The sequence below is a fragment of the Carlito syrichta genome, unplaced genomic scaffold, assembly GCF_000164805.1.
Source record: "Carlito syrichta isolate Samal-C Ts95f unplaced genomic scaffold, Tarsius_syrichta-2.0.1 Scaffold130732, whole genome shotgun sequence".
In the NCBI taxonomy this organism is placed as follows: Eukaryota; Metazoa; Chordata; class Mammalia; order Primates; family Tarsiidae; genus Carlito; species Carlito syrichta.
In genome coordinates, this window is record NW_007074828.1 from 127,090 (window position 1) to 141,528 (window position 14,439).

Sequence of the window (14,439 nt, forward strand, 5' to 3'; positions counted from 1 at the left end):
CGGGAGTGTATACTTCTGAGCGTGCGGGCTCCACGGGGCCCAGGTGTTCTCTCCGTCTGCACATCACTGGGTCTGCAGAACCAGAGTCGCTGGAATGCTTCCCTTCCGACCTTTGAGCCCCTTCCCCTTTCCTGGGCTCCTCCCTCTTTCCTGGGCCCCTCCCCTTTTCCTCGGTCCCTCCCCCTTTCCTGAGACCCTTCACCCTTTCCTGGGTCCCATGCTGCCTGGCAGCCTTAGGGGAATGGGGCCAGCCTGGGTCTGCCCACTGCCCGGCACCCAGGCTGGAGCAGGGCCATGGCTGTTAGGTGTCACCCCCACGCCCAGGCCTGCGGCCGGCTGCCTTGGCAACAAGGGCTCTGTGGTCTCCAGCCCAGCCCCCCTTCACAGCCCGCAGACTGTGTCCCCCGCCTGCTCAGGCCTGCTCCGGGTTTGCTTCTCTAGGGACGAGGCGGTGAGAAGTAAACAGTGTCGCTAATGAGAGAAGAGCCGCTGCCAGCTTCCAGAAGGAAGCCCCCCACCCCTGCCGCCCACCCCGCCCTGCCAGCCCAGACTGTGGCAGAAGCTTGGCATATGCCGTGCGCGGGAGCGCCAGTGTGCTTTTCACGGCAGCACAGGCCGCGACTGTCACGGGAACGCCTCCCGTGGCTCTGTTGCCATGGGGAGCTGCCACCTGCAACCACACCTGTGTGGAACGTCATGGAGCCAGGCTGGGACCAGGGCTTGGGCTCGCACCAGAGCTCTGGGACAGCCGATGAGGACCCAGGTGCTCATGACCCCTCTCCCAGCTTCCCCTTCTTAAATGCGCCTGGCTCCATTGTCAGTCCTTTTGTTCTAGAACCCACCAGGCGGGGCCTACATTCTGCTCACTTTACTGCAGAGCTGACTCCTGCCCTGAGGCCGGACGATAGGCCAGGGATCCCAGCCTCGGTGACACCTGGTATGTCTGGGAGTTGGGACTGTCTCTAGGCCCTGCGGTTGGCTGGGCAGGGAGAGACGTGGCTGTTCTGTTGACTTTTCACCCTGCCAAGAAGCCCACTCTCGCGTAGTGGCTCCATGTGGCACTTCTGCTTTTCCTAGCCCCGGGGGGCATGGTGGGTTGTGAGGATGGACCAGCCTGCTGACCCCGCCAGGACCCTGGACATGTGACTCATGTGCTCCCTGTAAAGTAGTGGTTGCAACTGGACATCACTTGGACGCTTGCTGTAAGGATGGTGGAAGAGGAAAGTCACCAAGCACTTGGCACAGTGTCTGATGTACTGGGGGCTCCACAAATCCGCTTGTTTTTCTTTTTTTAAGTCAGGGTCTCTACTCTGTCACCCAGGCTGGAGTGCAGTGGCATAATCACAGCTCATTGCAGCCTCCACCTCCTGGACTCAGGCAATCCTCCCGTCTCAGCCTCCTGAGTAGCTGGGACTACAGGCGCATACCACCACACCTAGCTAATTTAAAAACTTTTTTTTGTAAACACGAGGTTTTGCTGTGTTGCCCAGGCTATTCTTGAACTCCTGGCCTTAAACAGTCCTCTTGTCTCAGCCTCCCAAAGTGCTGGGGTTGAGTCACTGCACTTGGCTGGTAAATGCTTACAGTGATGGCGTCTGCACACCAGTGCTGCAGGCAAAGCTGTCTCTTGCCCTGAAGAATCCCCTGGCAGATGCGACCTGGCAGATGCGATCAAGGGTAGGAGTAGCATCAGGCTGGGAGAGTTAGGGGATCATCCTCCCAGAGAGTGGCCAAGGAAGGAGATGGCAGGTCCAGAGATGGGGGGAGGCTTGGTGCCCCACTGAACCAGTCTAGAGGGCTTGGCAGGAGGGCAGGAGGCCAGGAGGTGAGGCCCAGGGTCCCAGAGACACAGGACCGGCTAGGCCTGGAGTGGGGCTGGGCTAGGATGTGGCAGCTGGGCCCAGGTGCTGCTGGGACCATGCAGGCTGGGCCTGTCTGGGCTGGGGTTAGGTTAGGGTGAGGGTAGGAAATGTGACCTCTGCCAAGTGGCTTTCCTGGAACCTTGCTGCTCCTGGTCACTCTCCTGCAGACCCAGTCTGAAGGCCCATACCCCAACAGGCGTGAGGGGGCTGGGGGCCGGACAGGGGCACCAACCTGTGCAGGTTGTGGGCCACCCTGTGCAGTGGACGTCAGCAGAGGGTGCGGGCAGGAGGCGGGTTGTCTTTGGGAACCAGCATGCATCTGGGGTACCCAGGCACCACGCTGCCTGCCCACCTCCCTGGGGCAGGTGGTGGGGAGAGGGGAGTTGGCATGGTCTAGCACACACGTCCTGCCACCGCCCTGCTTGCTGGGCTTTGTCTTTCCATTCACAGGGCATTTGTTCTCATAATTTTGCTTGTATCAGCAGTAAGGACTTGGAGCTGACTGTTCCATTGTATTTATGGTGCAGTTTCTTCTGGAGAGTTCTGTCTCCAGCGTCCAGTGGAGGCAGCTCAGGACCCGTGTGATTTTCCTGCTAGTGGAGAAAAAAGAGCCACCAGGCCCGATGCTAGGAGGAATTTGTTGTCACTCAATGCTTCCTCCCTGCTCAGGAGGACCCTGCCCTCTCTCTCTTTATAGGACAGGACTGGAAAGCCTAGGGCAAGACCAATTTGGGAGCCTGAAGGCCTGGCAGGAGGAGGTGATCTGTTGGTAAAGGGGTCAGGCCTGGCAGGGCATGGTGGCTCACATCTGTAATCTCAGCACTTTGGGAGGCCAAGGCAAGAGGATTGCTTGAGCCCAGGAATTCAAGACCATTCTAGACAACATGGCAAGACCTCATCTCTACAAAAAAAAAAAAAGATTAAAAAATTAACCGGGTGTGGTGGTGTGTACCTGTAGTCCCGGCTACTTGGGAGGCTAAGGTGGAAGGATCACCTGAGCCTAGGAGGTCAAGGTTGTGGTGATCCATGATCATGCCACTGCACCCCAGCCTGGGTGACAGAGTGAGACCCCATCTCAAAAAAAAAAAAAAAAAAAGAAAGAAAGGCCGGGCTCGGTGGCTCAGCCTGTAATCCCAGCACTTTGGGAGGCCAAGGCGAGTGGATTGCCTGAACCGCAGGTCCAAGACCCGCCTGGGCAACTTAGCAAGACCTCGTCTCTACAATAAACAAAAAATTAGCTGGGCATGGTAACGCATGCCTGTAGTTCTGGCTACTTGGAAGGAGGCGGTGGAAGGATCGCCAGAACCCAGCAGGTTGAGGCTGCGGTGGCTGGGAGTATGCCACAACCCTCCAGTCTGGGTCACAGAGTGAGACTCCAATGCAAAAAAAAAAAAAGAAAGAAAAAAAGAAAAAGGCCAGGCCTCTGAGAGGTTGACCAGCCCTGGGGCAGCAGGGAGGAGCTCTGAGTCTTTTGATGGATGCAGACGGAGTTGTCTGTGGGAATGGAAGGTGGCTGGATGCAAAATTGTCTTTCGAGTCGCTTGATAGTTGTCCAGGCTCCAAGGTGGTGTGGGGGCATAATGGTCACTCCAGGTGCCTCCCGGAAGCTCTGACATTCCAGACCTGCTGTCCAAGTGTAACCACCTGTGTATAATCCCAGCCACTGTCTCATCACAGGCTCATTTCCTGCAGCATGCACTAGAAGGTTTAAAAAGGTCCCAAATCCTTCCCATGCCTCTAAGGGCTCCCCTGCTGGACCCAGCTCTCTAGAATGACTGGTCTTTTGCAAATGTCAAGAAGCACACAGCTAAAGTTTAGGTGTGGTAGCGTGCTCCTGTGATCCCAGTGCTTTGGGAGGCTGAGGCAGGAGGATTGCTTGAGCCCAGGAGGTTGAGGCTGCAATGAGCTATGATCGTGCCATTGCACTCCAGCATGGGTGTAAAAGAATGACCCTGTCTCAACAATGTTTCTTTAATTTTGACTATTATTATTTTTACAGAGACGAGGTCTTGCTATATTGTCCAGTCTGGTCTTGAATTCTTGGACTCAAGCAAACCTCCCGCCTTGGCCTCCCAAAGTGCTAGGATTACAGGCGTAAGTTACCAAGCCCTGTCTAATTTATTTATGTTTTGTAAAGACAGAGTATCATGTTTCCCAGATTGGTCTGGAACTCCTGGGCTTAAGTGATTCTCTTGCCTTTGCCTCCCAAAGTGCTGGGATTACAAGCTACTGCAAGCCACTGCACCTAGCCAAATTTTTTTTTTTTGAGTCAGAGTCTCACTCCATCATCCAGGCTGGAGTGCAATGGCATGCTCAAGGTCACCCCAGAGTTGACCTGCTGGGCTCCAGCAATCCTTCTGCCTCAGCCTTCCAAGTAGCGTGAAACTATAGGCGCATGCTACCACGCCCAGCTAATTTTTGGTTTATTATAGAGACGAGGTCTCACCAACTTGCCTGGGCTTGTCTTGAACCTGCAGACTCAGGTAATCCACTCGCCTCGGCCTCCCAAAGTGCTAGGACAACAGGCTGAGCCACCGAGCCCGACCTAAACATTTAAAAAAAAATAAAAACAAAGAAACACACAGGGGAGATCAGTTCCATTTCAACCCAGTGGATGGGGAGAGCTCAGACAGCATGGCTCCTGACCAGAAAGATGAGGCAGAGGCAGATAGTGCCTGCAGGGGCACCTTGCCATGGACGTACATTGTCTGAGCCACCAGGCATGGTCTAGAGCCAGGGGCTGGGGGCTGGATTCAGGGTTCTGCTGGCTGGATTCAGAGTCCTGCCAGATCATCCTACCATAAGATGGCAGGGGTGGAAGGGGCAGCACCTCACATTCCAGGCAGGACCTGTCTGTCGCTGGTGAAGCCTACCTCCTGCCCTCCAAGGCTTCTGGTGGCTCAGACTGTCCCCTGGACACCAGTGGTTGTGCCCACCATGGCCAGGGCCCTGGTTGGCTCAGAATCTACCCCACCACACCCATGTGGAGCTGGGCTTGAGCGGTATCTCCAGGTTGTGCTCTGCAGGACAGGAGCTGAGCCTGGATCCCACTAGCCTCAGATTAGAGCCAGTCCCTGGCCCTGCCCACCAACCCAGGACAGCTTCTTCAGAATCAGTCTCCAGGCAGGTGCTCCATTTTTCTTTCCTGCCTAGAATCATGGGGTCTCTTGCTGCAGACGCTCCCTCACATCCCACTTCTCTGGGGACACCCGGGAAGGAGCATCTGTGGGGCAACTCCTCAAACAAATATGTTTTCCTAATCATCTCAGCACCCCCCCAGGACCCACTCTCCCTGGGCTCACACTACCCCCAGATGGGGGCGGGGAGGTTGCCTGGCACCAGAAACTGCACTGGCGGTGGGGGTGAGGTTGGGGGCAGCTGGAATCCTCATCCTGACCCCCGCTCAAGGACCACAGAGCCTCCCCACCATGCCGCCAAGCCAGGGTCTGGTGAAGGTGACGGTATTCCCCTTGGGGCATGCAGAGGCTGAGAAGACATACTGGGGCTCCTGGCCTTGGGCGATATCTGGCGTCTACTGGGTGATATCTGGCAAGGTACCCTGGCCTGCACCAGGGTGAGCCAAGAATCCAGCATCCCTGACACAGTTGGAAGAAACAAGAAGATGGGTTGATGTTTTGGTGTTAGAATGTCAGAGCTGAGGCTGGGCAGAGTGGTTCATGCCTGTAATCTCAGCACTTTGGGAGGCCTAGGAGGGAGGATCGTTTGAACCCAGGAGTTCAAGACCAGCTTGGGCAACATAGCGAGACCTTGTCGCTATGAAAAATAAAAAAATTAGTCAGCCATGATGTCACATGCCTGTAGTCCCAGCTACTGGGTAGGCTGAGGTGGAAAGATTGCCTGAGCCTAGGAAGTGGAGGCTGCAGTGAACCGTGATCGTGCCACTGCACTCCAGCCTGGGCAGTAGAATGAGACTTCACCAACAAAAACAAAAAAAGAATGTCAGGACTTCAAGGATGCGACCCCACCCAGAATGAGACTGGAGCCTGACCCCAGCCTTGGAATAGGCCTCGCCCCTGCCCCCACCCCACCAACCTGAACAGGGCCCAACACTGACCCTCTTGAACCCAGCCTGGGCCGCAGCCCGGCCCCCAGCCTGCAGGAGCCCACTCTGGACAGACTGGGTGGGGCGCTGCTCAGAGCCCAAGGCCTCAGACTCTGTCCCTGAGTGACAAGGTTATTATGCTGTCACTGGCCCAGCCGGAACTCTCTCCCACCCCACTGAGAGGCAGCTGACTGGGAAGGCCTTGGCCGTTGCCCACCCAGGGGGGCAGCCTCTATGCCAGCCCAGTTTCAATGCCTGACCTGAGGTTTTCCACCGTGGGTCAGGGGACCGGCATAGGCCGATATTCGGAGCCAGGTGGCCAGCCCGTTCCCCACAGGGGTGGAGGCCAGGCTGCCATGTGACTGCACTGTGGGGCCCAGGGCAGGGGGTGATGGGCTCGCTTCCACCCGCTCATCCCCCGTGGCCCTGCAGCCATGCTGACCTCGGTCCTGCACACACTGCGTGCCTGCCCCAAAGACAGCCAGAGGCAGGGCCCCTTCTCCCATGGAGCCCTGGGGAGAATGGCTGACTGGGAGGTCTGCGCCAAGCCCAGGTAGTGTTTGTGTGGATTCAGGGGTCAACACAGCCGCAGGGGCCACGCCTGTCCCTAGAGGGCGGCTCTGGGTGAGGAGAGCGGCCCTGGGATCAGAGTGCTGGGCCTGTCTTTCTGCTACTCAGTTTCCCATCTGTAAATTGGGGTGATTGGCTGGGTGTGGCGGCTTACCCTGTAATCCCAGCAGTTTAGGAGGCTGAGGTGGGAGGATCGCTTGAGCCCAGGAGTTCGAGACCAGCGTCAGCAACATAGAGAGACCTTGTCTCTACAAAAAAAAAAATATTGAGTTGGGCATGGTGGCACACACCTGTAGTCTCAGCTATTCAGGAGGCTGAGGCAGGAGGATCACCTGAGCCTAGGAGGTTGGGGCTGCAGTGATCAGTGATCGTTGTGATCGTGCTACTGCACTCCAGTCTGGGAGACAGCACGACACCCTGACTCAAAATAAATAAGTTAGCTGCTCAGGGTACCTACCTCAGAGGGATGTGGTCAGAATCTGAGAGAGAATGCCACTCATGTCCATGAAGTGGGCTAACGTAGCCATCCCTCATCCCCTGCTCTGGCTGTGGGAGTAGGAGTTAACAGGGCCAGCAGCGCCCTCGTATCTGACCAGCAAGTCTGTTGTTTCTCCCAGGGAAGACCAGCTCCATCCACCTGCAGCCAGGGATGACCTCGTAGCTGCTTTGAGCAGGCCTGGGCCCTCCCAGCAGCCCCGCTCACTCCGGTCAGCTCCCCACGTGTCCAGGTCTGACAACCTCGAGGAGCCAGACACTTTAGGGAAAGTCTGCAACCTGCCCATGTGGTCCACAGGCCAGGAGGCCATGGACGGGGACAGCTCAGTGTCATCAGGCCGCCTCTCTGGCTCCTCCGGGGGCCACAAGGCATGTGAACCCTGGAAGGAGAGGCCGTCCCGGCTGCTGGGATCCCAGCAGCAGTTTGGAAAGAGTGACCCACGGCTGGAGCAGCTGAGGGACAGGATCCGGGCCCAGGCCCGGTGGCAGGGGAACTGCGCCTCCCTGGGCACCCCAGTGGCCTCCAGTGCCTCCAACCTCGGCAAAGTCTCCTCACCGTATCCCGGGAGGAAGACCCGCAAGGTGGCAAATGACCCTCAGGCTCCCAAACACCCAGGTCAGTGGCAGCCTCGCTGGCAAGGGGTGGGAGGGCAGGGAGACCACTGGGAGGGTGGAGATCGGGTGGGATCGGGCTTTGCCAGGCCTGCAGGTGGCAGGGGCAGTGTCACCTGGGCTGCTGGCCAGGGGGGCATGGTGGCATGTCCCCAAGGCAAGGTGCTTCTGAGCCAGGTTCAGAATGGGAATGTGATGGATGGTGAGGGTGGAGGTGATGGTCGGTGTGAGCGAGGGAGGGGTGACCAGGACCCTCAGAAAGGCAGAGGGGACCTGGTTCCCGGGCCTGAAGTCTGTGACGCTGTCCCTCTATCCTTGGGGAGCTGGATGGTCAGGTTTGTGGGGACTTAGGTCAGGAGCACCCTGAAAAGCCAGCCTGGGATTTGGAAGGTTCGTCTGCTTCCAGCTTGAAAAGAACAGGGCATGTCTCCTAGTGCTAGAGGTAAGGACATCTGTGGTCATTCAAGAAGTTTCTAATCAGCTTCCCTGTTGGAACAGATGTAGACCTAACCCTGGGCTTCTCTCAGTGTCTGGGTGCTTTGCTCCTTCCCTAAGGAGACAGGAGAGATGTTTTCCTCATATTTATTTATTTAATTTTTTTTTTTTTGAGTTGGAGTCTCACTCTGTTGCCCAGACTGGAGTGCAGTGGCCACTCCCAGCCACTGCAGCCTCGACCTGCTGGGCTCTGGCTATCCTTTCGCCTCAGCCTCCCGAGTAGCTGGAACTACAGGCACGCACTACCACGCCCGACTGATTTTTTTGATTTGTTGTAGAGATGAGGTCTCACCAAGTTACCCAGGTGGGTCTCGAACCCGCGGGCTCAGGCAATCCACTCACCTCAACCTCCCAAGGGCAGGATTACAGGCTGAGCCACCGAGCCCGGCTTATTTTTTTAATTTAATTTTTTTTTTTTTTGAGTCAGAGTCTCACTCTGTTGCCCAGACTGGAGTGTAGTGGCATAATCATGGCTTACCACAGCTTCGGCCTCCTGGGCTCAAGTGATCCTTCCACCTTAGCCTTCAGAGTAGCTGGGACTACAGGTGAGTGCCACCACATACTGCTATTTTTTTTCACTTTTTGTGCAGACAAGGTCTCCCTATGTTGCCCAGGCTGGTCTTGAACTCCTGGCCTCAAGTGATCCTCCTGTTTCAGCCTCCCAAAGTGCTGGGATTCCAGACATGAGCCACTGTGCCTGGTTTCTTTTAAAAATTTTTTAAGATAATAACTTCTGTTTTTGTTTTTAATATTGTGGTAAAATACACATAACATAAAATCAACCATGTTAACCATCTCTAAGTGCACAGTCCTGGGCATTAAGCATGACTATAGTGTTGTGCACCGTCACCACTTCCATCTCCAGAACTTTCCGTCTTCCCAAAGTGGCACTCTGTCACCATAAGACACTCATTCTCATCCCCTCCCCAGCCCCCGGCACCCTCTGTTCTACTTCTTGTATCTGTAGATGTGGCAACACCAGGAACGTATATGGGGGAAATCACACAGGATTTGTCCTTTGGTGACTGTTTTTTTCAAAGGCAGTACATGTTTTGGGAAGGGAAAATATAGACAAGCACAAAGAATGCAATAAAAAGTGTGACCCCCTTTCCAGCACTACATGGTCTAAACTGTACTTGGTCCCCAGCATGGGGGCGCACACAGCCCTGTCACTGCTGGCTCCGGGAAGCCACAGGTGCAAGACATTCATCCTAACGAGGTGCCAGTTTTTCCCAAGTGCTGGTACATGTCCCGATGGGCCCTGTGGGACATACTCTTAGGCCTCAGGTATTGGTCAGAGGTGCTATTTAAAGGCTTTTGAAGGCCACGTACAGTGATTCATGCCTGTAATCTTAATATTTTGGGAGGCCGAGGAAGGAGGATCGCTTGAGGACAGGGATTTAAGACCAACCTGTGCAACATAGTGAGGCCTCGTATTAGCCGGGCATGGTGGTGTGCACCTGTAGCTCCAGCTACCCAGGAGGCTAAGGTGGAAGGATTGCCTGAGTCCAGGAGGTCGAGGTTATGGTGAGCCATGATTGTGCCACTGCACTCCAACCTGGGTGACAGACTGAGATGCCAAACAAACAAGCAAACCAACAAACAAAAACTTTTGAGCAGCTACCAAACTAGAGCCTTTTCCCGCAAATTCTTCATGGTGTCTCTCCTCCCACACTGCCCCTCTGCTCCAGGTTTTGGCACTCTGAGTATGACTGAATGCAAAGTTGAAGACAAGGCATCCCCTGTCCAGGGCCACAAGCTCCCCAGGGCCTCCCAGCACCAGGCTTCGGGTAAGTGACTCTGTGTTTGGCTGTCCAGTGCTCCAGGTTGGATACTGGGCATTAGCAATCCTGGTGATGTGGATAGCACATGCCAGGCCCTACCCACAGATGGCGAACTGGAGGGTCAGAGAGGACTTCAGCAAGGGGCCAAGTAGGGATTCGGAGCCAGCCTGCCAGCCCCTGGAGCCTGCGTTCTAACCCTCTGCCTCCTCCAAGAGATCTGCACAAAATAGGCAAGGTGTTTCCTGGGTGGTCACATGCCAGCCACAAGAGCAGACACTGCCTGCTTGTCTGCCACATGACCCTGCCTTGCCTGGGAGCTGCTGGAGCTTTGGCAGATGTCTAGACAGGTGGGGAAGGCTCAGGTTTGCTCACTCATCCATGTGACAAAGGGGAGGAGGGGAGGATGCAGAGGAAGACAGAGGCTGCTCTGGGGGCTGGGTGAATGTGGACCCCATTCCCAGGGAGTGGGGCCGTGTAAGTGTTGACCAGGGAGGTACCGTGCCTGGGACTGGACAGGCTCATTGTCTTCCGGGTGCAGAATGGGCAGGGTCTCTCTCTATGGTCCAGAGAGAGGCAGATTCCTGCAACATTTTGGAGAGCCCACCATGGGGGAGGGAGGAGGCCGGGGAGCAGAGGTGTTTCGGGGCTTTCCAGGGGCCCTCCGATTCCGGGATCTTCAGCTCAAGGGATAGTGTGGGTTTCCCGAGGGGCCATGGGGGTGGGAATGAGGTGCCAGTCAGGTCCCCAGAGGACAATCGCTGTCCATCCCAGCGGTGTGGTGGAGGCCGAGGCGGGGTGAAGGCTGGTCAGGTGGGTCCCCGCTGGGCAGAAGCCACATTCTGGGATGTGTCTCACCCCATGTGACAGAGGAACCAAGTGCAGATAGATGTGGGCGGGGTCCTGAAGCTGGCCTGATTGATAGCCAGGGACAGAAACCCCTCCCGGAGCCCAGCTCTGGCCAGCTCCATGCCCACAGTGGCCAGGGCACTCCCTGCCCACCCTGATCTGCTGGGCCTAGTGGTGAGTGCTGCTGGGTTTCCTCTCCTCCTCTTTCCAGGAGGACTCTGGAGGCATCAGTTTGTCCTGTTGGTCATTCTTCCCATCCCTCTCCCAGGGAGGCTTCTGGGGTCCATTGGTTAAGTCCAGGACTTGGTGATCCATCACTCAGGGACCTCAGTTCCCGTCCCATCAATCACTAGGACTTGGCAATCTTGTTCTCATGCTCCCAGTTTAGAACCATCCAGAAACAGGGCATGGAGGAGAGTTTTTACATTTTATTTTTATTTTATTTTATTTTTGAGTCAGGGTCTCACCCTGTCACCCAGGCTGGAGTGCAATGGTACGATCATGGCTCACCACAGCTTTGACCTCCTGGGCTGAAGCGATCCTCTTGCCTCAGTCTCCCGAGTAGCTGGGTCTACAGGCATGCACCACCACACCTGGCTAATTTTTTTATTTTTTGTAGCGATGAGGTCTCGCTATTTGCCCAAGCTGGTCTCAAACTCCTGGGTTAAGCAATCTTCCTGCCTCAGCCTCCCAAAGTGCTGAGATTACAGGCATGAGCCACTGCACCCACCCCGCCAGAGCCTTTTTTTAAAGTGCACAATCCAAAAGCACTAAGCATATTCATGTTGTTGTGAAGCCATCACCACCCTCCACCTCCAGAACTTTCCATCCTCCCAAATGGACACTCTGTCCCTATGAAACACTCACTCTGTCCCCTCCCCACTTCCAGCAACCTCTGTTCTACCTCCTGTCTCTGTCCATGTGACCACTTCCAGGATTTGAGCTTTTCAGAGGGCTGCTCTTCATGCCCTGCTTGCTAGCAGGGTTGGGGCCTGGGGGAGAACCAAGGGGGCAGGCCCAGGTCTGGGTCTGGGCCAAGTGGCGTTAGTAGGTTTGGGGACTCCTCAGGCCCAGAGCCCAGCTTGTGGTGCCTCCACCAGACACAGCGGGCTCACAGAGCTCACCGACTGGCCAGGGTTTTGGTGCCTCCCAGATGCAGTCCTGACCCCAGCAGTCCACAGAGACCAAAAGAAGTCAAGAGGTGGAGGGAAATCCTGTTCTCAGGCTCCCAGTCTTAGAAGCATCCAGAAGCGGGGCGTAGAGGAGAGCCTTTCTTTTTTTTCTTTTTTGAGTCAGAGTCTCACTTTGTCATCCATGCCGGAGTGCAGTGGCATGCACACAGCCACTGCAGCTTCAACCTGCTGGGCTCAGGTGATCCTTCCATCTCAGCCTCCTGAGTAGCTGGAATTACAGGCAGGCACCACCATGCCTGGCTAATTTTTTTGGTTAATTGTAGAGACAAGGTCTTACCAAATTACCAAGACTGGTCTTGAACCCCTGGGCTCAGGCAATCCATTCGCCTCTACCTCCCAAAGTGCTAGAATTACAGGTGTGAGCCAAGACACTTGGCAAAGAATGCTTTTTTTGTTTTTGAGTTGAAGTTTCACTCTGTCACCCATGCTGGAGTGCAGTGGCATGCTCACAGCCACTGCAGCTTCAACTTGTTGGGCTCGGGTGGTCCTTCCACCTCAGCCTCCTGAGTAGCCAGAATTACAAGCAGGCACTACCATGTCCAGCTAATTTTTGTATTTAGTGTAGAAATGAGGTCTCACCAAGTTGCTCAGGCTGGTCTCGAACCTGTGGGCTCAGCAATCCTCTCACCTCAGTCTCTCAAAGTGCTGGGATTATAGGCATGAGCCACCACGCCTGGCCTGAACACTTTTTTTTTTTAAGTGCACAGTTCAGTGGCCTTAAACACATTCACACTGCTGTGCAACCATCATAACCCTCGACCTCCAGACCTCTCCATTTTCCCAAACTGACACTCTGTCCCCAGGAAACACTCACTCCCATCCCCTTCCCACCCGCTGGCACTCTCTGTTCTACTTCCTGTCTCTGTGGATGCGACTGCTCTGGGGAATGTGACCAGCGTCTGTGACCAGATGAAATCTCAGGTCCACTCTGGTTGGCCACTGCCTTTGCTGCAGAACTTTGAGCCAAGTCTGCCCCTCTCAGACTCTCTGGTTCCTCTTCCATCATCAGCCAGAGGGACAGACCCAGGCCCTTGAGCTCGGGATCTCGCTCCTTCACCCCCTAGTCTGAGCCATGCCCAGTCTGACCAACCACCACACTGCGGGTTTATTCGGAGCTTCACCCATTTAGTCACTCATTCACTGGTGGCCAGATCCCCAGCTGAGTGCCAGACATGGAGATGGGAGACGAGTTCCTGCGCTCAGGACCTCTGGGCCTGGAGGGAGGAGGTGGCCGGACTCAGGAGGGAGTCCATGCTCTGTGAGGGAGGGGATGGTATGCCTGGCCTCCTGGGAAGGAGTCCCCAGATGGGGTCCTCAGGGAGAACACAACGACGAGAGCAGGACAGCCACATGTTCCCCATTCGTTCCACCCGGGCCTCTGGCTCTCAGGCCTGAGTAGACACAGGACAACTCTGCAGTAGCTGCGGGGCAGTGCCTGGTGTCCTGGGACACACCTCCTCCCCCCTTCCTTCCTTTCTCCTTCCCTCGCTGAAGTCCCAAGGGAGAAAACCCAAAGAAGGAAGAGCAGAAGAGAGAATGCCCCCAAGTCATCCTCCCCCAGAAGAGCAGCCGAAGACAAAGGTAAGGCTAGCTACTCTGGGGCCCTGGCAGGATGTGGAGATGGGAGTTTACAGTCCTGACTCTAGCAGGCAAGTGGCTTTGGCTCCTGGGGCCAGGGGCGGTGGGGTGGTGTGCACAGGGCTCTGCGGGGGTGTCTGGGATGAGCAGGGCCCTGCTGGAGGGTCAGCGTCTGTGTCCCAGGTAAATGGTCCCCTTGGCCACCACTGGAGTAGCTGGTAGTTCCTGCCTGGGCAGGGGTGTGTCCTTTGTGATGCACTGAAGGTTCACAAAGCCCGGGCGTGCTGTTAGCTGTCCTTTCAACACCTGGAGATTGGGCAAGTCCATAAGGAGACAAAGCCACCCAGCCACCTGTGACACACAGCAAGGTCATCAACAGATATTTGAAAGGGTGAGCAGCCAACATGCTTGGTTGGTAGGATCTGTGTTTGTTTTTTTTGTTACTTGGCATCATGAAACAAGTGGTTAAGAAGCAGGAAGTCTGGGCTGGGGGAGTGAGTCTCCCTGTCCGGCCTAATCTGGTATTTATTTTTTATTTATATACTTATTTACTCATTTATTTTGAGTCTGTCTCCCAGGCTGGAATGCAGTGGTATGCAATCATGGCTCACCACAGCCTCGACCTCCTGGGTTCAGGCGCTTCTCCTGTCTCAGCTTCCACGGTGGCTGACACTACAGGCACATGCCACCAAGCCCAGCTAAATTTTTATTCTTGCAGAGATGAGGTCTTGCTATGTTGCCCAGGTTGGTCTCGAAATCCTGGGTTCAAGCAGTTCTCCCACCTCAATCTTCCAAAGTGCGTGAGCCACCACGGCTGGCCCTAATCTGGTATTTATTTATTTATTTATTTTTGAGTTGGAGTCTCACTCTGTCACCCAGATTGGAGTGCAGTGGCTGCTCCCAGCCATCGCAGCCTCGACCTGCTGGGCTCCGGCGATCCT

General features: G+C 55.5%; 1 protein-coding gene across 1 annotated transcript in view; it reads left to right on the forward strand.

Annotated features, from left to right (window-relative positions):
- The first annotated feature begins 7,275 nt into the window (after window positions 1–7,275).
- The window catches only part of CCDC187 (coiled-coil domain containing 187), a 23,498-nt gene continuing 16,334 nt past the window's right edge, over window positions 7,276–14,439 (forward strand). The window contains exons 1-3 of the mRNA XM_021708123.1: window positions 7,276–7,606; window positions 9,789–9,887; window positions 13,415–13,501. Coding sequence (XP_021563798.1) covers window positions 7,276–7,606; window positions 9,789–9,887; window positions 13,415–13,501 — 517 coding nt within the window. The remainder of the gene's footprint in view (window positions 7,607–9,788; window positions 9,888–13,414; window positions 13,502–14,439) is intronic.